The sequence below is a fragment of the Periplaneta americana genome, chromosome 11 (genome assembly GCF_040183065.1).
Source record: "Periplaneta americana isolate PAMFEO1 chromosome 11, P.americana_PAMFEO1_priV1, whole genome shotgun sequence".
NCBI lineage: Eukaryota > Metazoa > Arthropoda > Insecta > Blattodea > Blattidae > Periplaneta > Periplaneta americana.
Genome location: NC_091127.1, coordinates 27,082,630 through 27,110,288, shown reverse-complemented (window position 1 = coordinate 27,110,288; position 27,659 = coordinate 27,082,630). Strand labels below are relative to the sequence as shown.

Sequence of the window (27,659 nt, the reverse complement as noted above, 5' to 3'; positions counted from 1 at the left end):
TTAAGAACAGATATCTACGTAATAACTGCGTTAACAGGCTAACCTTCTTATTGCACCCAGCTCCGGAATTATGTCGCATGACAAAAATTCCACGTTTAACTTTGTTACCAATATTCCAAACTTTATACAATCCTTGGGATCTGTGTATTTTATCTCACTCTGAGAGAATCAGAGTGCATTCAGTTCGAGCCCCTAAGTCTCTTCACAAATATGTACTATTTTTTACGCTCTATAGCACCTAAAGGCTCATTCACAATGAAAATTAAACATAACGTAAGCGTTAACTTAAGAATATAAACGTTACGGTAAAATCAAGAAGCCATACCATCATTCACGATGGGAACATAAACATAACCGCAAACATACTTGGTAACCATGGAAACATAACAACGACGCCATTTCCTCATATTCTGTCGTATACTTCAGCGCTCCACGATTGTGTTCTGTTTGCAAATCACGTAAGCATAAGCATGAAAATTTGGAGTTCGCAAACTTTCATGTTAACGTCTTACGGTAATGTTTATGTCAATGCTTATGTGAATCATTGTGAATGATCCCATTTGGTAGCCTGGGCGCAAACTTCTGTGTTTGTGTTACGGTTATGTTTAATTTTCATTGTGAATGGGCCTTAACAGGCGAATAATGTCAACTTAGCTGTCATGCCTGCACGAGACGACTGTCAGATGTTGCACCATGGCAACGCTATGTTATTCCGTAGCGGTATCAGCTGGATCGTGCACTTCGTGCGCTCACGCTTCCTCTGTCTGCAAGTTGCATTTAAGCTTCTGCCAGATCGATAGCAGAGCCACCCCTCGGCAATTGTCCACTCCGCTGCTGAACAATATAAAACAGATGAGGGCGTCCGCATCAAACTTTCAGCATCAACCTGTGGAGCAGTCTGGCCACCCTTCCCCTTCGGTTTTCGACCCTCTGAAATGAAAATTGTAAAGTCCTTGTTTGCGTAGGAAATTCCAAAGAAATGCTCCACATTTTTATAAAGCAACTTACTGTAATTTATACAGAGTGGAAGTGAAATAACCCTGCAGATTTTCAGAGTGAATAGCTCATGTTGTGTGCAACAAAAAAGTGTAATACCATATTGGTGGAAAGTCCATAGTTTTTTCCCCAAATGTTTAACACTCTCTTATTCGGTAACTTTTGCAAGTAGAATTGTGATCTTTGTTCATATGGATAGAAAATCTAATTAAGAATAGTTTATTCCTCTGGCGTATCTCAATAACGTGGACGGTTTTCGTGTAAATTTAGTTTAAAAGACACTAATTTGAAGCCACTGACCGATGCTACAAGCTTGTAACGTTGTAGCATGGATAAATATTATAATAGGATGCGAAACTTCCTGAGTTTCCCGTAACACATGCTAGAGGCGCTAATGTAGAAATTGAGCTTGTTGCCACCTGTTGGGCGGTGGAGAACTTATTACATCTAGCAGCGCACCAAGTAGCGAAAATAATAACTAATTACTCCATGCATTTAACAGCGCACCTGGTGACGAAAGTATTAAACTATACAGAAATGCCTGTTATTATTCGGTTGAGAAGCGTTTATCATCCAGTCTGCTGTCGAAAAATCTGAAAGTTAGAATTTATAAAACAGTTATATTACCGGTTGTTCTGTATGCTTGTGAAACTTGGACTCTCACTTTGAGAGAGGAACAGAGATTAAGGGTGTTTGAGAATAAGGTGCTTAGGAAAATATTTGGGGCTAAGAGAGATGAAGTTACAGGAGAATGGAGAAAGTTACACAACACAGAACTGCACGCATTGTATTCTTCACCTGGCATAATTAGGAACCAGACGTTTGAGATGGGCAGGGCGTGTAGCACGTATGGGCGAATCCAGAAATGCATATAGAATGTTAATTGGGAGGCCGGAGGGAAAAAGACCTTTAGGCAGGCCGAGACGTAGATGGGAAGATAATATTAAAATTGATTTGAGGGAGGTGGGATATGATGGTAGAGAATGGATTAATCTTGCTCAGGATAGGGACCAATGGCGGGCTTATGTGAGTGCGGCAATGAACCTCCGGGTTCCTTAAAAGCCAGTAAGTAAGTATAGAGCAAGATATGACAAAAATAAAGAACTACCTTGAAGATGGTCGTCACTTATTTCCCATTCGGACTCGACTGAAGTTTACGTCAAACTAATTTTGTCACTTGTCTTGTGTCATTCGGCTCAAATGTTATCCCCATTTAGGCAAGGGTCTAGAATTACGTAAGTACTTCGGTTACTTTCCTGTATAGCTAACTTTTATTATGAGTTTCTGCCCCATGGTAGAATCTGGGGGCGTAGGAGCTTTATCTGTGTTTTAGTGAGGTGGTGTTAGCGTTAGAAGTGAGTTTGTGCTCTTCTTCCCTCTTTTGTTCTGCTACTTAAGCTCATGTCACTTCCAGTTTGTATTACCAACTGTGACAAATTCTGTTACATCAGTTTCCACTCTGCCCGTCCCCTCTTTTCCTATAATCTCCATACATTTTAAGCTACAGTATCTACACTTATTGATCTTTCCTTCCACTATTAAAATCTTTTTGCTTGTCGACTTTTCTTGTTGAACAGACATTTCAAGTTGCTTGCAGAACATTTTGGATTATGTTCCACTAGTTGTATATGGTTGGTTACCAGTGCTTGCAGATTATTAACATTTTTTAGAGCATACCTGCACAAACAGCGCTCCTTCGGAGCGGGAGAGCTGTGTTTTCCGCTCGCCGAAACGGAGAGGAAGATACGTCAGAATGACATAGACTTGCAATAGGTAGAGGAGAGGGAAACGACCACTCAGCTATCTAGTGGAGTGCAGTGTGTAGGCCTATTCTCAGTAAATGTTCCATGTTGCTACAGTAAAGTATGTAGGAATCTAAAAGACGGAACATAACATTTAACGATTTACAGCTCGAACTTATTGATCTTCAATGTGACCTAAGGGCTAAAGATCGTTTGAATAATACTACTATCCTGGTTGAGTTTTACAAGACTAAACATTAGCAATAATATCCACGACTACACAGGCTGGCTGTGAAAATGATTGCTATGTTTGGCTCAACATTTATATTTGTGAGCAACTGTTTTCTATAATCAACTCTGATAAAGGCAGACATCGAACATCTGTAACTGATGTTTCATTACGATCAGTAGGCTACTGTTCCTTTCAGCTGCCAACAGCATAAAACCCCGTTTTATGTACTATAAATAAAAATATAACAAAATGATATTGTACATTTAAGTAGCTATAGAATTTCTATTACTTCTGTAAAATAAATATTTCTTTATTAATTAATAATAGTCCAAGACAGTTTTGCAAACACTGAACGGGAATTCATTTCATAAACACTCGTAAGTACTTCCTTTTGTGTACATTTTGTACGAGATCACCCCTTCTTCCAGTCCACCCTTATACAGAGCGCAGCTAATATCTGCATTCCGCTCATGAGCTGTGAGCCGGCTCGGAGAGCGCAAACCTTGTGCAGGCCTGTTTTAGAGGCTGTTGAACATGAGAGAAGGCGCATAGTGGGGAGAAAAGACCTCACTTTATTTTAAATCTGTATTTATTTAACGGCAGGAAACCTCTGACTTCCTCACTCTTTTATATCCTTAATTAGAGCAATTTGTGCACCTGAAATAATCAGAGTTGTGCTCTATTTCGAAACAGATGCTTGTTATTTTTAGTAGCGCGGTGTTTTTGACCGCATGCGCTCTCTCATGTTACAACGCATTCCCCCATATCCCAGTAAGGCACGCGTTGTCACTAAGCTGGCAACATTGTGATGGCGTGACTTCCCCATTCCATCATAACTTTAATTAGAGCATTGTTGTCATTTTGTGTACTTGCAACACTCACTTATAATTACGTGCTCGTTGTTTCTATGTTGTTGCACAATCTTCTCGTTATGTAAATCACAGCTTATTATTCTGTTTTGCGTTTTATATGAAGAACGATTTTGCATTATTCATAAAATATTGATATATATTTGTGTAACTTTATTAGTTTTGTTAACATTACTTCTGTAATATTAGATTCAATTTATTGTGAAATGTAGAACATATTATTTCATTTAATATTTGAGGAGAATAATTCGCTCCGGCGCCGGGGATCGAACCCGGGTCCTTGGTTCTACGTACCAAGCTCTCTGACCACTGAGCTACGCCGAATTCAATCCACAGCACCGGACCGAATCCTCCTCCTTCAGTGTTTCCCTTTGTGGCCTGACTCCAAGTTAGGCACACATGTTGATGTATATGTCCAATGTCAACTACCATTACATTAGGAGCGCACTCAGCTGAGTGACTTATTTGGCCGGGATTCCGAAGTTAAGTGCACAGTAATCTGTACACACATATTTACTGCAGCTATGAGAATATTATAGATTTATTAATTTGTCATACAGAATAATATCTGTAATATTGACATGGCAGTTGACATTGGACAGTCCACACCTGTGGAGTAACGGTCAGCACGTCTGGCCGCGAAACCAGGTGGCCCGGGTTCGATTCCCGGTCGGGGCAAGTTACCTGGTTGAGGTTTTTTCAGGGGTTTTCCCTCAACCCAATATGAGCAAATGCTGGGTAACTTTCGGTGCTGGACCCCGGACTCATTTTACCGGCATTATCACCTTCATCTCATTCAGACGCTAAATAACCAAAGATGTTGATAAAGCGTCGTAAAATAACCTACTAAAAAAAAAGACATTGGACATATACGTCAACATATTATATGCCTAACTTGGAGTCAGGCCACAAAGGGAAACAGTGAAGAAGGAGGGTTCGATCCGATATTGTGGATTGAATTCGGCGTAGCTCAGTGGTCAGAGCGCTTGGTACGTAGAACCAAAGACCCGGGTTCGATCCCCGGCGCCGGAACGAATTTTTCTCCTCAAATATTAATTGTCAATATTACAGATAAATTCTGAAGGACAAATTAATAAATCTATAATATTCTCATAGCTGCAGTGCATATGTCTGTACAGATTGCTGTGCACTTAACTGCGGAATCCCGGCCAAATAAGTCACTCAACTGAGTGCGCTCCTAATATAATGGCAGTTGACATTGGACATATACGTCAACATATATGCTTAACTTGGAGTCAGGCCACAAAGGGAAACACTGAAGGAGGAGGGTTCGATCCGGTGCTGTGGATTGAATTCGGCGTAGCTCAGTGGTCAGAGCGCTTGGTATGTAGAACCAAGGACCCGGGTTCGATCCCCGGCGCCGGAACAAATTTTTCTCCTCAAATATTAATTGTCAATATTATAGATATTATTCTGTTGGACAAATTAATAAATCTATAATATTATTTGATATTTTCTACATAATATTGTAATATTTATTTCTGCAGAATTGTTCCTGTTGTGTAACTTTATGTTTATAAAAGCACTATGATATTTCCCCCATTTGTATTAGAGATTTAATTCAACCATTTTGTTGCTGAAATTTAGATTATAGTACTTACTTACTTACTTACTTACCTACTTATTTACTTACTTACTTACTTTTAAGGAACCCGGAGGTTCATTGCCGCCCTCGCATAAGCCCGCCATTGGTCCCTATCCTGAGCAAGATTAATCCAGTCTCTACCATAATATCCCACCTTCCTCAAATCCATTTTAATATTATCTTCCCATCTACGTCTCGGCCTCCCCAAAGATCTTTTTTCCTCCGACCTGCCAACTAACCTGTGGTCGTGCCGGAGAATCAGTCCCATTCCGAGGCTTATTGTTAGGTTTCGTAATAAGCTGTTTTTTACGGTGATGGGTTGTTAGCCCTTCGCCCAACCCCCAAGCTGAAGGGCCACCCCTTATCGGCTGTCCACGACTGCTTATTCAATATATTCGCAGCTACCCTCCATATCTGGAGGCCGTCTTCTCTATCCGCAACCTGAGGACGCGTCATGCCGTAGCGATAGGGACCCACAATACATGGTTAGAAGCCACGGCGTGGCTCAGTCGGTTAAGACACTTGCCTGCCGGTCTGAAGTTGCGTTCGGGCGCGGGGGCTGATTATCTGGTTGGGTTTTTCCGAGGTTTTCCCCAACCGTAATGTGAATGCAAGATAATCTATGGCGAATCCTCGGCCTCATCTCGCCAAATATCATCTCGCTATCACCAATCTCATCGACGCTAAATAACCTAGTAGTTGATACAGCGTAGTTAAAATGGCCAACTAAAATAAAATAAATACATGGTTAGATTATGGTATTAAAGAAAAAATAAATACTTCAATTAAGTTTTGAAACAGAAAAAAATGTTGCGAAAATGTAATAAAATGTATCAAGGTTGTATTATTAAAAGTCTTGTAATGTATAAAACAAAAATAATATCACGAGACAAAATGCTCAAGCAAAAATCAATAAGTTGAGCTTGATAACATTTTTTCAGTAGCGCGGTCTTTTTGACCGTATGCGCCTCATGTTATAATGCGTATGTGCCTTCTCTCGGGCTGACAGTTGCTTTTCTCTTCTTCCAGCTGGAGCCGCACCTGTGGACGCCAACCAAAGGCCGAGCACTGCCCACGGCAATGCCCGCTCCTCCACATCTGCCAAAGGTTGGTACTCGTAGCTTGACGCCGAGATCGCGAAAACCTTTCTCGCTATTCTAAGTACATTAGCAATGAATATCAGATCCTGCCAGCTGACGCATTGCCCTAAATGCATCAACAATTCATGTAAATGGCTTGTTAGTTCACCTGCACCTGACTCGAAATGCAGGATGAATATTAAAAGCGAAATTGCACTGAAGAAAATGTCTGCAGTATAACGTGACGCATTCATACAGCAATAAATTACACAACTAAATTATTTTTATGCACTTTTATGCAAATTTCGTTAGCGCGCGGTAGCATCGCGTTTAAGACGTGACGCTGTAATCCTGAATGTCGCTGGTTCGATTCCCGATGCAGGTCATGGAGTTTTTTTCCATTGATGTAATTTTTACGACTGTACCACAGTCTACTGTATACAGTCACGAAGCTTGGGATGATTTTTTTTGCATTTCTCGAGATAGTTGCTAGCCGCTTGGAGCGCTGTGAGTATTAGGAACAATAGACTATGATCGTGTGCCATCGTGATCTAATACAGACCATGTGACTCGCTTAACCCGATCACGAAGGGCGGCGTTTCAACCATATAAATTAGTTGGAATGCATAAAGAGTCACTTATATTTCTCTAAAATGTAGTGTAATTGCATTAATAAAGTTTAAAACTATGATTATGAGACATTTCAGACATAACTCACTTGCGAGTTAAGGTGTAATATTATTTTTGGTGTGAAAATTATGTTGTTCGTATGTGTAATACCTGCCTTTATTTCGATTAAATATTGCGAAATTCTTATACATTCATTTATGCACGATTGAATAATTTTCAGTTGCACCGCACGGATATTTAGGTATGTTGAACTTATAGGTTATGTTTACTGTACCAGTTGCCCCTTTCTGTCTAATTTTAGTGGTCTCCAATGCCCTGCCATTACATATGTATGTTATGTCATATTGAAATTATAGGTTATGTTTACTATATTTAACTTATATTCCTATATTCGCAATTATACATTATAATTAAACATAATGTCATATATGATACCCCGCACATTCAATTTGTCTGTATTTTAATACTACAATTGAGTACTGAATTACTGTATTTATCTACTACCTAAGAGAAGAAGTAACACAATCGTACGTACCTATGCTAATTTCATAGGAGTGGTATGGTAAATTTTCTGTCTACAATTAAGGAAGGTAGATGTGCTAAATTAAAATCACAATATAAATTATTTTTATTAAACCTCAAAATAGCTTCAGTTCTAAACTTAAAATGTTGATGCGAATAGATTATGTTAACATGTAAAATTCTCTTCGCATTAAAATAACACAGTTTTATAATTATCATTTCTGTAACTTATTATGCAACAAGAAGTAAACGGAACTTATGGACACATTACACTAAATAAAACTTAGCAATGATACGCAATAAAGTTATAATATAATAATTCACTGAGGTCCATACATTGAAATAGAAAACCCGAACAAACATTACGGCCTGGTGTACATCGAAAAGACATTGACTGTGCCGTATTTCGCATTGTTCTGAAAAGTTGTATAAACTGTGAAATGTTCGTTATCGGTTGTAATAACTGTAAATGGCTAAAATACAATAATCTGAATAATAATATGGGACAAGGAGACGTTTGTAGTACTATAAATTGTAAGAAAAAGAGGTCAGAGTTATCCTTCTTCCGAAAGATCCAGGAAGGTTATTCTATAAAATATAATATATACTTTATGAAAATAATATATAAATCTTATGTATTTCATATTTCAATAGTGGAAGGAAGGTGTTAATTTTTTAAAGAGAACACGATATCGAAAGTAGGTACAATACATTCTATCGTCTGCTAAGGAAAGGTCTGTGATGAGGCGATAGTAGCGATCCTGGTGATTAGCAACTATCTATGTTTGCATATTTAGTAAGTATTGAGCTTCGTGACTGTATATATGTGACTGTACGATGACCTTGGTTTACTCACTCCCCAACAGAAGTGAGTACCACGGGATTTCTTGGTGTTAAAGGAAACGGACACGTATGACTGACATCTCTACTGCTATTTAGTTCCGATTGCCTGTACCAAACCTCTACAGCCGAGGCTGCGTAAAACAAATTGAAGCTTGCGCCCGCCGCCATGTTTTTGGAATAGCGCCGGCTAGCACACATCTGTACTATGCAATGTTGAACGTTTAATATATGTTCGGTTGTAGGTGTATCTTATAAATCAGTTGGAATAACTAAGTAATAAAAAAAAGAAATCTGTTACCATTTAAATCGACCACGATACGGACAGAATTCAAGCTTAGTTACCGTTTGACGTGAAACGAAACAAGACCGAAACAAGTTTATTTTATAACCAAAAACGTTGTAGTTGTTTGACAACATTCGGAGCGAATATAAATATAAATGCATATTAAAGCCCTTGTTCAGTTGTAAAGTAACATTAATATTACCTGTTGTTCATAAAACATTTCCAGCTACGTACTGTGCATTACATAAAGTAATATGATTGCAAATGAACTTCGCCGGGCTGATAAGTACGAGGAAATTGGGTGCCTTTCTGCTGACGGTTAAACTCGAAGAGCTGATATCATTATTATAGACCGAAAAAAAAATATTGACTCATTCTCGATCCCACAGTCCATTTTGAGAACAGCGAGGAACAACCTAGAGAAGTCTGCAAAGAAAAGCGGGCAATTTATCTGCCATGCTGCAGCGATTTGGGGACAAAATATAACATCAAGACATGGGATGTTATAGGAATTATGATTGGGGCTAGAGGCACAATCCCACGGGAGTCCTTAGAAATCTTCCGAAAATTAAAAGTTCCTGACAGCACTCTGGACATGATATCCTCCACTGCACTGAAATCATAGATTAGCATAATTAATCATCACTCATATTCTTTATAAAATGTAATTTGTCTTGTAGCCTAAATTGTTTGTTACATTTCCAATAAATTTCTCAATGATAGCCTACCTAACTAGGGTTTCTATTAAAGCAAAAATTGAATTAAATATAAATGTTCTTTTAGAATTGATTAGGAGGCCGATTATTAAACCCTGGTTGGGACGGCTATCAACTAGCTATTAACATACTATATTTGTTTTGATATGGATAAGACACAAAAGAATTATATATCTGCCACCATGTCGTATAATATAAAACATCTTTAAAATAAAAACATGTAGGCCTAATGTTTTAGTTTAAAAATGTAAGTACGTAGCTACCATTCATTAGCTTAGTATCTTAGCAATGGTATAAAATTAACCTTACATGCATGAATTACTCCATCAAATAAACTTTGAACACGTAGACTATATGGATTTTATACCTATGCTGGAGAGAGCAAGATCTTGCCTACATTCAGTAGCAAGTAACGACCTATAATTTTACCATGAAGCACACCGTTAGCGAAGGTTAGAGCGTCGGCTTTGCAAACCGGAAGGGACTAGAGAAAGTACAAGGGACAATCAATAAATTTCCGGACTGCCCTGAATATAGGCAACACACAGGACATAGGAAACGGAGAAGTTATCTAGAACCAGGAAAACGCCTGGAATCTATACTAAATGCACCATTTGAAAGGCAGAGAAGAAGGCTACCCACATGGCGTATATGAAGAGGTTCCAGAAAAAAAAATCGCAATAGAATCTTAAACATGTTAGCACAAAATCACGTATAGAAGCTCAGTTCTTAAAGACAATCTGACGCTGTTTGATAGACTGACTCAACAGACATGGAAGCAATAATCTTCAACAAGTGCAGATGGAAATATATTGATTGCACCTTGTAAAATATCTTAAGGATAAGATCCTGCCAATATTTTACCGTTTTTTAAATTCACTCTGGAATCTGAAAGTTAAATAGATGGGCAAGATGTACGGGTTTGATGATTGACGAGAGATACAAAAATGAAGTAGGCCTAAATTTCTAATGGTTGTTTGAAATGAAACTTCTTTATGCAGGATACAAGTCGAACGATGTGAAATGTAATTCTGTGACGGACGTTTTAAGAGAGCTGGACGTGTTATTGCTACGGCTTTGTGTACGTTGCTATGTTATTGCGTAAAGTTAATATTTGGGGGTTTTCATCAATAGAGGTAATACCTCTTAAGTTAGAAAATTGATCAACTTGGTCAATTTCTTTCACAGCAAATATAATATCATAACAGCCCTTCTTATTCATACACTAATTACTGGTAGACTGATCAACATTCACAGTTTTTCTTCAGAGAAAAATGAAGCTGACAGTATTCTGAGTAAAAGGAAGACTTAAAAATGATTCTATATTTATTCGTTGAAGAGCAACAAAAAAAAAAAAGCGAGTATCACATCAAAGTTTTTTAAAGAAACAAAACTGCTTTTTCTTTAAGTACATTTACGAGGCTGATAATGATTTTATTTAATTTTGTTCAATCTTGTTCCTTAAAGAGCATGAAATGTACTTCCATATCGCAGTTTTTTAAATTTTCAAACTGAGCCTGTCATACATAAAGGGGAGATGGTTGTTAAGGTATGTGAAAAATGAGAAAAAAAATTGCCTGAAAGGAGCCCGGCATACATTTGGTTCTAATCAACATAGCTTTTTGGAATTTTTTTTGTGCTGAAAGATGGAGCTTTTGGCTATTGAATGCATCTAGTTCTTTGTAGGACAGAAATAATTTTTTCTTAATATTAAAGGTTTCTTTTAGAGTATCGTTACACAAAATGACATTGGTGCATGTTTTCAGAAACTAGACTAGACGGCATTTCGGAAGGCTGTTAGCTTCTATATGCGCCGTAGAATTTCTGGTATGTGACGTCACAAGCTTGTACAGTAGAACCAATCAGAATCAGTCTATAGCAAGCACTTCCCGAGTTCATTTGTTCAGGTGTGAGTGTTTCAATACATTGAATAAGTGAACAAACATTTACTGTGTGTATGTAAGGTAAATAAATGGAAGAAGAGACTGTAAAAAGACAAGTATTGCACAGACAGGCGCGGAAAATAGTGTTTAAGGGGGATAATTGTTTTAAAAACGTTAACGAGCAGAACGCTGCCGGCCATCTTGATGCTGGCTGCAACGTTGCCAGTGCGCAAGAAACGACTGCAGAAGCATGTGGTGTGGGATTGAGAACCTTGCAAAGAATATTGTTAGTGAAGGAAACAGGGTTTGTTTGGTGTCATGCTTACAGTAATCAACGGCTAAGGTCATTATTGTCTTTTGATAATTTAAATTCTCTCATGCACTATTTGTATTGCACGTGCGCGTGAAGTACGATGTGGCAATGTTGTGGCAATGCCTTGCTCTCTCTATCTGTCTCTCTCGACGCAAACGCTAGCAGACAACCGCCTTCCGAATTGCCGTCGACTCTAATTAAGACAGGATTATGAAATTTTCAGGGTATGTTAATAGGTACATATTAGTCACATTCGTGCAATTATTTTAAAGTAACTAAAAAAGAGTCTGATTTATGCCAAATGAAATATGTTGTTGAAAAAAATTAATTTTTATTAACTAGAAAAATTGACATGAATCAGATATTTTTGGAGTCACCTTAAAATAATTGCATGAATATGACTAGTATGTATCTATTAACATACTCTGAAATTTTCATAATCCTATCTTAATTAGTTCCTTAGAAACGTGCACCAATGCCATTCTGTGTAATGGCACTCTAAAAAAACCTTTAATATTATATATATATATATCCATCCAATGTGGTATAACTGGATGGGGAGGCATTACAAAAACTGCTCTTCTTCCTCTAATTATGTTGCAAAAAACGTATAATCAAAATTTGTTTGAAAAGGCGACTGGATCATCCAACAAATTTGATCCATTCCGAATTGAATGTTTGTAGAATTGACCAAATTTATAAATACTCTTTAATGAAATTCTATCACAAAAATAGAACGAAATTTATAGCTCAGCCACATGCTCATAATACAAGACGAAATGAAATTCTTAAATTAGTTGAACCTAAATGTTTCACATCTGCTGCTTTACTACACAGTACAAATTATGGTCCACGTCTATATAATTCGACAATAAAATTTCATCCAGAATTGACTACTTTAAACAATGAAATTTTCAGATCCAGAATTAAAAAATTTATATGACAGACTTCCCTGTAATTATATTATGTAACATGTATTGTAAAACAAGTTTATTTCTATCCTAAGTGTATTTTTTTCTATCTTATCTTGGTTACTATATCAACATGACCTGTACTAACTATACTACTAATAATAATTTAATATTAATCCATCAATCTCAACATCGTCTCTTTTTTCACTCAGTTTTTACTAGTATTATTATTACTAACTTTATTTATCATCTTTATGTGATCTTTTTTCTTAAGTATTTTGTCTACAAAGTTTGTATATTTATGTAACGGAACTGTCCCCGAACACGAGCTTTGTTCTTTCGGGGTACTTTAATGTACCATTTTTATGTATAGGCTATGTTATTATTAAATAAATAAATAAATAAAATAAATTTCCCTTACAAAGAACTAGATGAAAACTATTCTATGTAATGATATAGCGATGTACCGAAGTACATATGATATTTCCATGCAGAAATTCTGCGTTATCATACGATGAAGGAGGGTTGGCCACTAAAGGGAAACTAAGAGGTGAAGCTTAAACTGAAAGGATTCAATCCGGCATCGGAATTGGAATCCGGTGTGGTTTAGTGGATAGAGCGTCAGCACGTAGATCTGAAAACCCGGGTTGAAATCCCGGTGCCGGAGAGACATTTTCTCCGCTCCACCGATCCTTCAGTCCACACATGTGGAGTAACGGTCAGCGCGTCTGGCCGCGAAACCAGGTGACCCGGGTTCGAATCCCGGTCGGGGCAAGTTACCTGGTTGAGGTTTTTTTTTCGGGGTTTTCCCTCAACCCAATACGAGCAAATGCTGGTTAACTTTCGGTGCTGGACCCCGGACTCATTTCACCGGCATTATCACCTTCATTTCATTCAGACGCTAAATAACCTAGATGTTGATACAGCGTCGTAAAATAACCCAATAAAATAAAAAAAAAACTCCGATCCTTCATCATATTCTAGGTGAAATGAATAGCCAAAAGCTCCATCATTAAGCACAAACAATTTTCAAACAGCTATGTTCATTAGAACAAAATCTATACCGGGCTGCTTTCAGATAATTTTTTTTTTCTCATTTTTCATACACCTTAACAACTATCTCCCCATTTTGAAGTCCGTATCTAATTAACCCAACTTTTTTTACTCTATCATATTAGCCCTTCTTAGGTTTGTCCTTCCATTGTAATCTCACGGCACTGCTCTGTTACTGCGGTGTCAGCACATCGCCTGTAAGTAGCCTTGTAGTTGGAAAGACTCATTAAATAATTACCGGTGTTGCACAGCCGTCATTTCCACCACAATCCTAATCGAACCCCTGCCTCTTCGCTGAAGCCGATTGATTTGCGGCTGGAATCGGTCCTGTAATGAGGGGATAAAAGTGTTAGAGTTTTTCTTTCGCTCCCAAATAGAGAACCTCTGCCTTTTCGGCTCGGTGGAGCATTAAATTCTTGCTTCTCGGGTTCCCCATTTGCATCTCCTTGTGCGGATTCCAGGCTCCACAGCTATTTGCATAGCCACCTCATTTACCACTGAAAGTAAATGGAGAACTCAGCCGCTCCGATATCACTGCTTGGTCCAATATCCAATATCAAGTCCGTCCGGTCGAGAGGAAAAAAAAGTGTTGGTTCCATTCAAACTTGCTCATCCACTGTGAAGCCATGCAAACAATAGATCGCACAATATGTCCTTGCATCGAATCCGGATATGGGCTCCACAGATTATGGTAGGCCTACAGGATTTTTTTAATATCATATCTGCAAAGTTTTTTTCCGCCCCACTCGTCACCATCCCCCATTGATTACGTCATCCACTGTGTGTAAAAGTGAAATACGAAATCGGTTCATTTCGAAGTTACAGAAAATGAAAACTAGTCAGTTTTTAGTTCGTGGGTTTAAACTCGCTCGAGGACATACATTTTAAGAGTAATAAAAGTCTTAGCCCAAGGCGGAGTTATGAGGGGGCACTGGCCAGCCAAATTGTCTGAACTCTTTTTCTTTTCTATTAATATTCGAAAATATTTAATGCAAAAGACTTTTCTTGCATTCGTTTATGATTAAGTTTCTGTGCTAAAATTGATGAATTAATGTCTTCAGATCAGTGGTCGTCAGCACTCGCTGAAATGTGCAATGGGTACGCGGTGCCGTCCCGTGTGCACTGTCGTGCAACAGGGAGAGATAGAGAGCATACCCGCTAGCAGCTACGAGAGCACTACAGACGTGGACAAATTATTAGCAAAATTGAAGATATTTATTATATATTTTTACAAAATATGATTCTTCAATTTAGACTACAGTTGACATTTTTGTGTATTTCCAAATTATTAGTAAAAATTGAAAGTTTGTATTGTATATTTTTCAAAATTTAACTCCTCAATTTGGACTACATTTGATATTTTTGCATATTGACAAATTATTAGCAAACCTGAAGGTTTTTATTGTATATTTTTACAAAATTCGATTCTTCAATTTGGACTACAGTTGACATTTTGGATATTTCCAAATGATTAGCAAAACTGAAGATTTTTGTTTTATATTTTTACAAAATTTGACTCTTCAATGCAGTTAACATGTTTGCTAATTTACAAATTATTAGCAAAATTGAAGATTTTTATTATATATTTTTACAAAACTTGACTCTTCTATTTAAACTACAGTTCACATTTTTGCATATTTCTGTCTACTGTAATGATGGAAATATCCAAAATTGTCAACCGTAGTCTAAATTGAAAAGTCAAATTTTGTAAACAGAATTATCATAAAAATCGTCAATTTTGTTAATAATTTGTCCACGTCTGTATAGTGCACTGCGTTTTCCGCGGGTAAGGGAGGCTAGCCCCACTGTGCTCTGTGCTGACAACCCCTGGTCTAGACTATAATATTTATTTTTAAATTTCTGAATGTAAGAATTTCTATATCTCGTTTGAGAAATGGAAGCACTGTAATGTTTCTTTTGCAACAGACTGTACTAATGTGTTAGAAGTCTGCAGCGGCCATCTACTGAATTAGGTGTTAGTGAAAAAAAAACACCATAGTCCCATGTTAAAGGAGTGAAAATTTTCAGTAGTTTTCATAAAACAACCATAGTCTAAAGATTTGTTTTTGTGAAAACAGCCATTTTCCAGGAAGATGGTACGATGGTAGCATTTACAAATAATATACTATTTATACACAAAAGCAAGAAAAGTGTTTTGAATTCAATATTTTGTAAAGTTAATATAAAAAAAAAGTTCAGTCAAATTTGGGGAGGGGGGCAGTGCTCCCACATACCCTCCCATAACTCTGCCTATTGCTATGCCCTATTATAATTTGTAGTAGATCTACAGTTGAAGTCCTATACAACTCGGTCCGAAACATCGTGGATATGGATGTAACACTATAAGAAACATGCACCCCAAAAATACTTTTATTAAATGATCATATTCCGACGTACTGTATGACGGTCAAGCTATAACAGGGGAGTAAGTAAATGATATCCCCCAAGGAAACGGTTCTCTCTCCGCCTATGGTCTTAGCATAACTTCTTCCAGAGGTTAAAAGCTGAGGGACCAGTTTCACGAATAAGAGAACTTTGGAAAGAATTTTGTGGGTCTCTTATAAAACATTTTAAAATTCATTTCTGTTGCTTAGGATTTATGTTCAGATGCATATTTTTATAACCCATATTTTTTAAATATGATGTGTTCGTGCATAGGGTAAAGGTTGGTAATATTGTGATACTAATAATATTATGATAAAAATCTTCGAGATTTACAATTTTAATGAGCGAGAGAAGGACCGGTTTTGTGCAGAAACTTGTCCACGAACATTCCCTTCATACGATCTTCCTTTCGCTCAGTAAAATTGTAAAAAATTAAAAAAAAAGAACTATCATAATAGTCCACACCTGTGGAGTAACGGTCAGCGCGTCTGGCCGCGAAACCAGGTGGCCCGGGTTCGAATCCCGGTCGGGGCAAGTTACCTGGTTGAGGTTTTTTCCGGGGTTTTCCCCTCAACCCAATACGAGCAAATGCTGGGTAACTTTCGGTGCTGGACCCCGGACTCATTTCACCGGCATTATCACCTTCATTTCATTCAGACGCTAAATAACCTAGATGTTGATACAGCGTCGTAAAATAACCCAATAAAATAAAAATAAACTGTCATAATATTATTAGTATCGCAATATTACGAACCTGTACCCTGTTTATTTCTTGGTGACTTGCGAATATTGACCAAGAATGTTCTGATGGTGTAAGCGAACTATCACGGGATAAGTCAGAACCGAAGTATATAACAAATATACAAACTTTGAAATAGTTCCGCTAGTTGTCAGTAGGTGGTACTTATACACACATCTCCCAGTGTTACGATCTTACTAATATTTTTATACGAGACTTATACAGAATTGGGACAGGAAACGTTATTAATAAATAAGGTATAAGCAGCGTGTAACTATACATGGGAATTGCTGTGCTGTAGTTATACACACGAAACGTCCTGTTTAAATATTGTATATAGAGAAAAAATGCCGCCCCTCTAACAGCTGTTCGTATCGATTGTCATTTTATGATGATGGTTGCCTAGTAACTACAGAACAACAAAACAAAGGGCACAGAATAATTATAATAATATTGCTGTAGCTGTAAGTTACTCTTTCATCAAAATATAGCATGGTAATCGAACAAGTCCAGTTGAACTATCGATACTTAGCGCGGCACAGTAGCGTACACTATCAGATGAAATATATAATCTCAGTTGTTCTGTTACCTTTAGTGATAAAATAATGACGTAGCTTTGTAACAATTGTACTGATATATGACGTATGTAGTGATTATTAGTCAGGAATTTACACATGACTTATAAACGAGCTATTCACTCTAGAAGACAGTTAAACATCAGTATAAGATATATATTATTTTAATGTACCGAAGTACATATGATATTTCCATGCAGATATTCTGCGTCATCATACGATGAAAGAGTAATGGAACGGAGAAAAATTCTCTCCGGCGCCGGGATTTGAACCCGGGTTTTCAGCTCTACGTGCTGATGCTTTATCCACTAAGCCACACCGGATAAAATTCCGACGCCGGTTAGAATCGTCTCAGATTAAGCTCCAACTCTTGGGTTCCCTCTAGTGGCCGACCTCTGCACTACGTCATAGATGTCTATGAACGCAGGACCGAAGTCCACACTTGTGCTGAGGTGCACTCGATATGAATGACTAGTTGGCCGGGATCCGACGGAATGAGCGCCGTCTTAAATCACGAAGTGATTTACGCATATCATATATATTTTATATATATTATTTTAATGTACCGAAGTACATATGATATTTCCGTGCAGATATTCTGCGTCATCATACGATGAAAGAGTAATGGAACGGATCCCGGCCAACTAGTCACATCGAGTGCACCTCAGCACAAGTGTGGACTTCGGTCCTGCGTTCATAGACATCTATGACGTAGTGCAGAGGGCGGCCACTAGAGGGAACCCAAGAGTTGGAGCTTAATCTGAGACGATTCTAACCGGCGTCGGAGTTGTATCCGGTGTGGCTTAGTGGATAAAGCATCAGCACGTAGAGCTGAAAACCCGGGTTCAAATCCCGGCGCCGGAGAGAATTTTTCTCCGTTCCATTACTCTTTCATCATCTGTATAAGAGTTCTTGTTAGTAATACCGTAAGGGTATTGCCACAACATAAATGAAATTCAACGTTGTCAAGTTAACAGAAGTTGGGAATATCCTATATGAAGACACTTAAATTTATTATTATTATTATTATTATTATTATTATTATTATTATTATTATTATTATTATTATTATTATCTAAAGTCTTTAGTGAGCTGTTTTCAGAACATGGGAGGAGTGATAGTACGAGGAAGAAGAATAAAGTATATACAATTTGCTGATGATATGGCGTTGTTAGCATAAGAGGAGATGATACTAAGGGATATGCTAGCTGGAGTTAAATGACAGCTGTGAGCAGTATGGGATGAAGATAAAAGGGAACAAGACGAAGACCATGGTTATAGGAAGAAAAATAAAGAAGGTAAACTTGCGAATTCTAAATGAGGCAGTAGAGCAAGTGGACAGCTTCAAATACTTGGCGGTGTACTATGAGTTGCTGTCAGGAAGTCCAAAGGAGGATAGCAATAGCCAAGGAAGCTCTTAACAGAAAAATGAACATCTTCTGGGGATCTCTGGAGAAACAACTAAGAAAGAGACTAGTGAAGTGCTTTGTGTGAAGTATGGCATTATATGGGGCAGAAACATGGACATTACGATGAAAAGAAGAAAAGCGACTAGAAGCATTTCAAATGTGGATATGGAGAAGGATGTAGCGTGTGAAGTAGACAGACAGAATAAGAAACGAAGCTGTGTTGGAAAGAGTGGGTGAAGAAAAATGATGCTGAAACGGATCAGAAAGAGGAAAAGGAATTGGTTGGGTCATTGGTTGAGAAGAAACTGCCGTGAAACATAAAATATGACATTCAGAAGTTAACGATATAGCAGTGAAATAATTAGACATCTAAGAATTCGGAGATTACCGATGTTGTGGTGATGGTAATAAAAGCGTTTATACAATTTAGGATATTGTCTTCAATAAGAAACCCATGAAAGCATTTCCTTTCTGTTATGCTTCTTGCACTCTCTCATGGTTTGATTCATGCGTTTGTAGTTTGTTTTTTGTTGATGTTGCGTTGCCAACAATGTAACCATCTCGCTTCTCGTATTTCCAGAAACTGTTTAACGTATAATCTTACCTTCTGCTCTCTTGTGGAGAGCAATTAAAGATCAATTTCATTGGAAAAAGACGTTTAGTCCGCGCATTAGCTTCCAACCTGGGGATACTGCGCCTCTTTGCGAACAAAGACCGTGATTAGTGGTTGATCGCAGCTATTATAAATTCCTGTAATGCCGGTTATTCTTGCTAATCTTCTATCATCAAGAATTCTCGAAAATCTAAAAGGGAAACACGAATATCCAGCGGAGCAGATCAACGTAGAGATTAATTTTTAGGCCTACAGAATTGATCTGTTATGGTAACAATGGCTATTAGAGGAGAAAAATTCGTTCCAGCGCCGGGGATCGAACCCGGGTCCTTGGTTCTACGTACCAAGCGCTCTAACCACTGAGCTACGCCGAAGTTCAATCCACAGCATCTTATGGAATCCCCCTCCTCTAGTGTTTTTCCTTTGTGGCTTTATTCCATATTCGACATTTATTTATTTATTTATTTATTTATTTATTTATTTATTTATTTATTTATTTATTTATTTATTTATTTATTTACTAATGTATTTATTTATTTACTAATTTATTTATTTATTTACTAATTTATTTATTTATGTTTTTATTTATTTATTCTGGTGTAGTTAAGGCCATCAGGCCTTCTCTTCCGCACCACCAGAAAGTACAAATACAATAATAGAAATAAAAAGGAAAAAAAAACACTATAAACAAAGTAAAGCCACACTAAAATATACACAGGTTGCAGTCACACAAACTTTAAATGAGTGATTAAGTATCATAATTAATTGTATCCTAACTAATTAACTAACATAAACAAGAAACTTGCAATTTGAATCTAGAGTAAAAAAAATGCACAAATCAACACTTCTAGCAATATCTACAAAGCATTAAATAAAACAAAATTTTTCAATTTACTTTTGAATTGTAATAAAGTCCGACAGTCCCTGAGGTTATTAGGTAACGAATTCCAGAGGCGAGGTATTTCTACAGTGTAAGAGGATGAGTATAAAGACGTTCTATGATGAGGGATAGAAAGAAGTGCTTGATGCCGGTTTCGAAGAGTTGTGAGAAATTGAAAGCGCGATAGTAGATAATTCGAAGCAGAAATATGCATGGTTCTAAACAGAAGAGATAGTGAATGTATTGTTCTTCGTGGTATTATGTATACGTACCGTACTGTACATGTTGACATATATTAAGTCAACTGCCATTAAACAAGGAGCGCACTCAATTGAGTGACTTGGTGGCCGGATTCCACAGCATATATGCACTGTTGGGCGAAGAATCTACGTAGAGATTGTACTTCGGCGTAGCTCAGTGGTTAGAGCACTTGGTACGTAGAACCAACGTCATACTTGTGTGAATCTGAATTTTCTACCACGAAAATGGTGAAATTTAAACATAGGAACAGACTGCTGCATCTTGAAGATGACTTACGTGTCCTGTGGACCGTAATCACGTATAGAGAAACTCTGTGCAACCCAGCAAGCGCAGACTTCACATTAATTTAAATAGTGAGTTTTCAAAAACGATAATAAAAATCTTTTATCGGACATCCAGCATAGTTAGGTTGGCATTTTTCACACATACGTTTGTGTTTTTCTTCTAATTCAGTTCAAGTTGATCTTGTTTTTAGAATTTTCGATTGCGTGTTAACATCGACCTATCTACAACAGTGGATGTCCCACATTACATAGAAGTTATCAGTGCTTTTTTTCTGGCGGAACGCACTGGAACGACGTTCCGGGCACCTTTTTCTTGCATTTTTCATCATGCAAGCGAAATATATGTGAATAACTATGTTTTTAATTTAATTTTTCTTTGAATTCTGCTTAGACCTTGAAAGTCTTAGTTGGACGAATAGGAGAATAAAAACGACAAAATTCCCGTGTAGTGGACAGTAATCATCTCCCCCTCCGCTATAAAATATTCTACACAGAGTTCCACCATCTTTTCCTCCACAAAAGAATCACTGATTGTTATTATAATATTGTTATTAATAAAAAGAAACAAGTGTGTCGCGATATCGTGGGCGTCCAGTAAAGTATTTTATTTTTATTTATTTTATTGTGTTATTTTACGACGCTGTATCAACATCTAGATTATTTAGCGTCTGAATGAAATGAAGGTGATAATGCCGGTGAAATGAGTCAGAGGTCCAGCACCGAAAGCTACCCAGCATTTGCTCGTATTGGGTTGAGGGAAAACCCCGGAAAAAAACTCAACCAGGTAACTTGCCCCGACCGGGATTCGAACCCGGTCCACCTGGTTTCGCGGCCAGACGCGCTGACCGTTACTCCACAGGTGTGGGCCCGAGACGTAGATGGAAAGATAATATTAAAATGGATTTGAGGGAGGTGGGATATGATGATGGACACTGGATTAATCTTGCTCAGGATAGGGACCAATGGCGGGCTTATGTGAGGGCGGCAATGAACCTCCGGGTTCCTTAAAAGCCAGTAAGTAAATTTCCTTCAATTGTTACTCCGTTTGTGTACTCAGAAAATGTCAGTGTTCTGTATAGCGTGAAAAACATCAGCGGCAACCGACTGGAATTCGAACATTCGTTCGGATGCTTTCTAACCGGTTGAATGAAAACCGGTTGTAAGCCCTATTCTACAGCTAACATAAATTGGAAACAACATATAGAACGAAATCTCTAAAGCTACATTGATGTATAAGTCAAATGGAGAAGATTGGGAAGACCAAAGAAGAGTTGGTCTCAATAGCTTGGTCCTGGAGTGAAAGAACAGCCTAATATAATTGGGGAAATTGTGTAAAGCAATAGGCCTATTGAATGTGAGTCTGTGCGATGGGGGTGGACTACCGAATAGGAGGAGGCGTTGCTGTGGAGACGAACCCGTCGTAAGTGGTCTGTTTCGACACAATGCCTCGTTCCTGTGACTGTGTGCAATTTCCGTGTTTGCTGAGTACACAAGAAGCTCTTTGAATTGTAAATGAATCGTCTTAAAATGCCACTGCAGACGCCCTCTCCCCTCCCCCCCACTCCGCGCACTGTCGTCTCCGCGACCGTGGCGAATGATTTACATTCAGAATGTGAGTTGTTCTAGCCAGGTGACACAAATACGCAGTAAGAGGACAGGGATAAAGCCATGATTTTCATATACTCACGATGAACACCAGAATACTTGATGTAGGAACCAAGAGGAGTTCTGTACTTGGCAAAAATGCGGATTTAATTCATGAACGTTCAGGTCTATGGCAGTTTCGGTTTGTTCCTGTGTCTCCCAGGATGTCACTGATCTTTCCCAGGTCTCGGTGTCCTCGTGGCTGGTATGCAAACATAAATAAGGGAGACGAAAAACATTATGTAGGCTTACTTACTTACTGGCTTTTAAGGAACCCGGAGGTTCATTGCCGCCCTCACATAAGCCCGCCATTGGTCCCTATCCTGAGCAAGATTAATCCATTCTCTATCATCATATCCCACCTCCCTCAAATCCATTTTAATATTATCTTCCCATCTACGTCTCGGCCTCCCTAAAGGTCTTTTTCCCTCCGGCCTCCCAACTAACACTCTGTATGCATTTCTGGATTCGCCCATACGTGCTACATGCCCTGCCCATCTCAAACGTCTGGATTTAATGTTCCTAATTATGTCAGGTGAAGAATACAATGCGTGCAGTTCTGTGTTGTGTAACTTTCTTCATTCTCCTGTAACTTCCTCCCTCTTAGCCTCAAATATTTTCCTAAGCACCATATTCTCAAACACCCTTAACCTATGTTCCTCTCTCAAAGTGAGTCCAAGTTTCACAACCATACAGAACAACCGGTAATATAACTGTTTTATAAATTCTAACTTTCAGATTTTTTGACAGCAGACTGGATGATAAAAGTTTCTCAACCGAATAATAACAGGCATTGCCCATATTTATTCTGTGTTTAATTTCCTCCCGAGTATCATTTATATTTGTTACTGTTGCTCCCAGATATTTGAATTTCTCCACCTCTTCAAAAGATAAATCTCCAATTTTTATATTTCCATTTCGTACAATATTCTCGTCACGAGACATAATCATATACTTTGTCTTTTCGGGATTTACTTCCAAACCTATCTCTTTACTGGCTTCCATATATATATATGCTATATATATATGCTAATTAAAAATTATTTCTGTATTATTATTATTATTATTATTATTATTATTATTATTATTATCTCTATTAATTCTGTACTTTACTTTGGTTAGATCTAAACTTGAATATGCATCTTCAACTGATTCAGTGAAATTGGAAAATATTCAAAGAAAATGTATTTCCTTATGTGCTTTTCGATTCATACCCAATTCTTCTGACTTCAATTATGAGATTACCTGTAAATATTTTAACTGTTGTAGCCTTTATTCTAGACGTCAAAATCTTGATTATCAATTTTTTTGCAAAGTTGTCAAAGGTGATATTGATTGTGAGTCTTTCATAAACAACATCAGCCTTCGTATTCCTACGAAGGGTTTAAGATTTCAAAAAAAAATTTACAACAGAAATTCTAAATCACTTTCTCCTGTCTGTAGATGCTTAAAATATGCCAATTTGCATGGACACAATTTAGATCCTTTTAAAGTATGGTTTCGTTTATTAGTATTTACTGTCCTTGTTCTCAATTTTATTTATGTATGTTTTTTTTATTTAATATATTATTTATTTATTCTTGCACCTTTGTATCTTTTGTTTGTGTATTATGCTGAAATATAATTGGCCTCTGGCTGTTCAGCACACAAATATTAATAATAAATAAAAAAATAAATAATAAATACATAAATTATTATTATTATTGTTGTTATTATTATTATTAATTTTATGATCATCATTAGGGGAGAGTCGGGTAGTATCGGACATCGGGTAAGTGAGCTTCTTTCATCTACCACACGATGATAGTACCTGATTGACATGGTTACGTTTCTGTAATGTCGCATAGAGAAACGTAACCATGTCATTCAGGTACTACCATATGGTGGTAGATGAAAGAAACGCACTGTCCGATATTACCCGATGTCCGATACTACCCGACTCTCCCCTAAATTTAAAAAAATGGGTGCCTAGATCCAATCTTCTCTCAATAGTGACGAACCAACATTATACACATTCATCAGTATCAAGGCCCATTCGTCGTATAGGCAGCACGATGCAAGAGCACCGTATTACAACTATAGTGAGTGTCACATAAGAACAGTTCCTAAACAGCAAATATTGCCGTCTTGTCACTGTTGCCAACCTTTACCAGATATCACCATATGAAGTAAAGTCACGATCCTACGTACTGAATGACTTATTTACTTACCGCACTTTACCTTTATGTTGGAAGGTTATTCTAAGTAATTCAATAATTTGTAATATATTTTCGTAACCAGACTATACCAGAAAGAGATCAACATGTTAGGTATTTTGTCTGGCAATAGCCTATGAAATGTATTTTGTTTTACTACATGAAATTATTAGTACTAACTCCGAAAACCGAATATAACCATTATGCTTAAGAATACTTACTCTTATAATTTTGATATTCTAGTCACAATTCCTGTCTTCGTGAGAATAACTTTATTCCTTCTTCGTTACCTTCTTTCGGTTAAATCTGAAAGAACAGAACGCCAGTAGGGGAAGTTATCCCCACCTTCGTAGCACGCTTTACGCTTTCTTGGTGGAGTCGCCGCCATGCTTTTTCCTCTTTTTGACATTATTGTAATGCAAATCTAAACACGAAAGAAATTCATTAAAATGTGAAATGGTATTTCTATCGATTACCCACCTGCATTATCACACCCAAATAGGCCTATGTTATATTTATTTACACTTATCTGACTGTAATCTTGAATTGTAACCACAACACAATACATAAAGTAACTATTATGTATTAATATTAATACTGATATTAATTAATTAATTATTAGTATGTTCAAATTTCACTAGCTTCCAATAAACGGCTCAGAAATCTAGTAAAATTTTAATTTCATGGAACTTCAGTCTGTCTTAGCTGCCAACATTAACAGTTACAAATTCACTACCATTTGTATTATTTGTCAGTATCGAAATTCGATACGAAGTTGGCAAAAGAAAATTCAACCTGCAAACTAGGAAATCATTACAATCCACTAGCATACGTAGTAGTGGGGGGAAAAATTGTTAAGTTTCACCCTTACGGTATGAAGTAAGCTGACCCGGACTATAGTTATGGGCAGAATCGAATAATATCTTCTCGAATGTTAACAATCGAATAATCTGTTCTCGAATGTTAACAATCGAATAATCTGTTCCCGAATGTTAAGAATCGAATAATCTGTTCTCGAATGTTAACAATCGAATAATCTGTTCTCGAATGTTAAGAATCGAATAATCTGTCCTCGAATGTTAAGAATCGAATAATCTCTTCTCGAATGTTAAGAATCGAATAATCTGTTCTTGAATGTTAAGAAACGAATAATGTATTCGAATAAAGGGTCTCGAATACTTTTATCATTGGAATAACGATTTGATTATTCAGCAGGAGGTTCTCGGTTTTCTTATCCGATATTTTGTGTATCAATTCTTACTGTTTGTAATTAAGTTACCACTGCCACCGGGTGTTTGCTCACTTGCAGTGTAAATAAATGCATTATCCAGCATGAGAGCGATAACGACATAAGTGACAGCAGTGTTTTATGCAAGCACAGGAGTATATTTTTTAATATTGTAATCGATGGCTCTGTCTGCAATGGAATAATAAATAAACCAGAAATATACATTATTTACGAAAAGTTTTATAATTACTGCTAATCGAAACCTCTCTGTATCATGTTGACACGAAACATAACTAGCTGATTTACACGTACCTAATAAGGTTCATCACAAAAATATATGATTTATTAATACTTGCCGAATTGCACAAATTACGATCATCCGCTTATAATTGTGCATTGAAATAAAAGAGAAAAACAGAAATAAATACATTGTAATTTCCATGTGAACACGTTTGCATTATTTATTATTGTTAGTTAAGCACGAACAGATTTCTATAGCATTATTAATGAAGCATGTCTATTCATTGGCAATAAATTTCCACACCTATTTATTTTGTTAGAAAAATAATTAAAATTATCCCCTTTCTGATACACTGGAAACTATATTATAATTATACAGAGTGGACGTGAAAGAGCAGATGTTCCAAGAAAATAGCTCATATTGTATGCAACAAAAAAAGTGTAGTACCATATTGGTGGAAAGTTCATAGTTTTCTCAGAAAAGAATGTTTAATACACTCTTATTCGGTAACTATTGCGAGTAGGATCGTGATTTTTGTCCATATCGATAGAAAATCTAATAAATAATTATTTATCCCTCTGCCGTATTTCAAAAGCTTCGATGGTTTTCGTGTAAATTTAATTTAAAAACCACTCATTTGAAGCCATTGAACTTACGATGAATGGCTATAGCTAGACTGTATATGTGGTAATTACACAAGTTTGTGTAACATTCGTCCATGATAATATTGGGTTGTTGCAAAAGTTAGTAGCGTTTTTTCTCTGTGACAAAACTGTTTTTGGGATGAATAGAAAACCTTATTATCAAACACCCTTAACCTCTGTTATTCTTTCAAAGTGAGTGGCCAAGTTTTACAACTATATAGAACAACCGGTAATAGTTTTATAAATTCTAGAGCAGACTGGATGATAAAAGCTACTCAACCGAATAATGACAGGCATTTCCCTTATTTATTCTGCATTTAATTTCCCCCCGAGTGTCATTTATATTTCTTTGGTCGGCGGGAAAAGGCACATAAGTAAAAAAAGTCGATTTTTATGTTGTACATAATCACATACGTCTGGTATTTTTTCTAATTTTTTAAATAATAAAATTTCTTGTATTTTAAGTTGAAAAGGGTCTTACTTTAACCTACATACTTGAATTTCATTATTATGCTTATATTCAGTTAAGAGTAAATTAAAAAGAAAGTCTCTCCTGAATTTAAAAAAAAAAAATACTGATGTGCCTTTTCCCGCCGACCAAAGATTTGTTACTGTTGCTCCAAGGTACATGGGTTTTGCCACCTTTTCAAAGGACAAATTTCCAATTTTTATATATTTTCATTCGACCAGCCTCATGGTCTAGTGGTCAGAGCTTCTGGCTATACTTCATGAGGTCCCGGGTTCGATTCCCGGTAAGAGCACAGGATTTTTTCCTTAAGGGGAGGCAGAGGTGAAATTTTGAACAAAACTGAAGAAAATTTGGTTTTTTCCGTTTTTATTATCTTTATACACTATATTTTCATATTCCGATGTTAGTTTTTGA

At 37.0% G+C, this 27,659-nt stretch overlaps 1 protein-coding gene and 1 non-coding gene across 17 annotated transcripts in view; both read left to right on the top strand.

The window, feature by feature from the left end:
- Positions 1 to 27,659, top strand: part of LOC138708889 (ensconsin-like) — a 674,766-nt gene that overhangs the window by 511,587 nt on the left and 135,520 nt on the right. For all 16 annotated transcript variants that reach the window (XM_069839179.1, XM_069839170.1, XM_069839172.1 and 13 more), the window contains one exon: positions 6,475 to 6,552. In XM_069839179.1, the coding sequence (XP_069695280.1) occupies positions 6,475 to 6,552 (78 nt within the window). The remainder of the gene's footprint in view (positions 1 to 6,474; positions 6,553 to 27,659) is intronic.
- Positions 5,154 to 5,226, top strand: TRNAY-GUA (transfer RNA tyrosine (anticodon GUA)). Its single transcript has one exon. It is a non-coding gene; the product is annotated as a tRNA-Tyr (tRNA).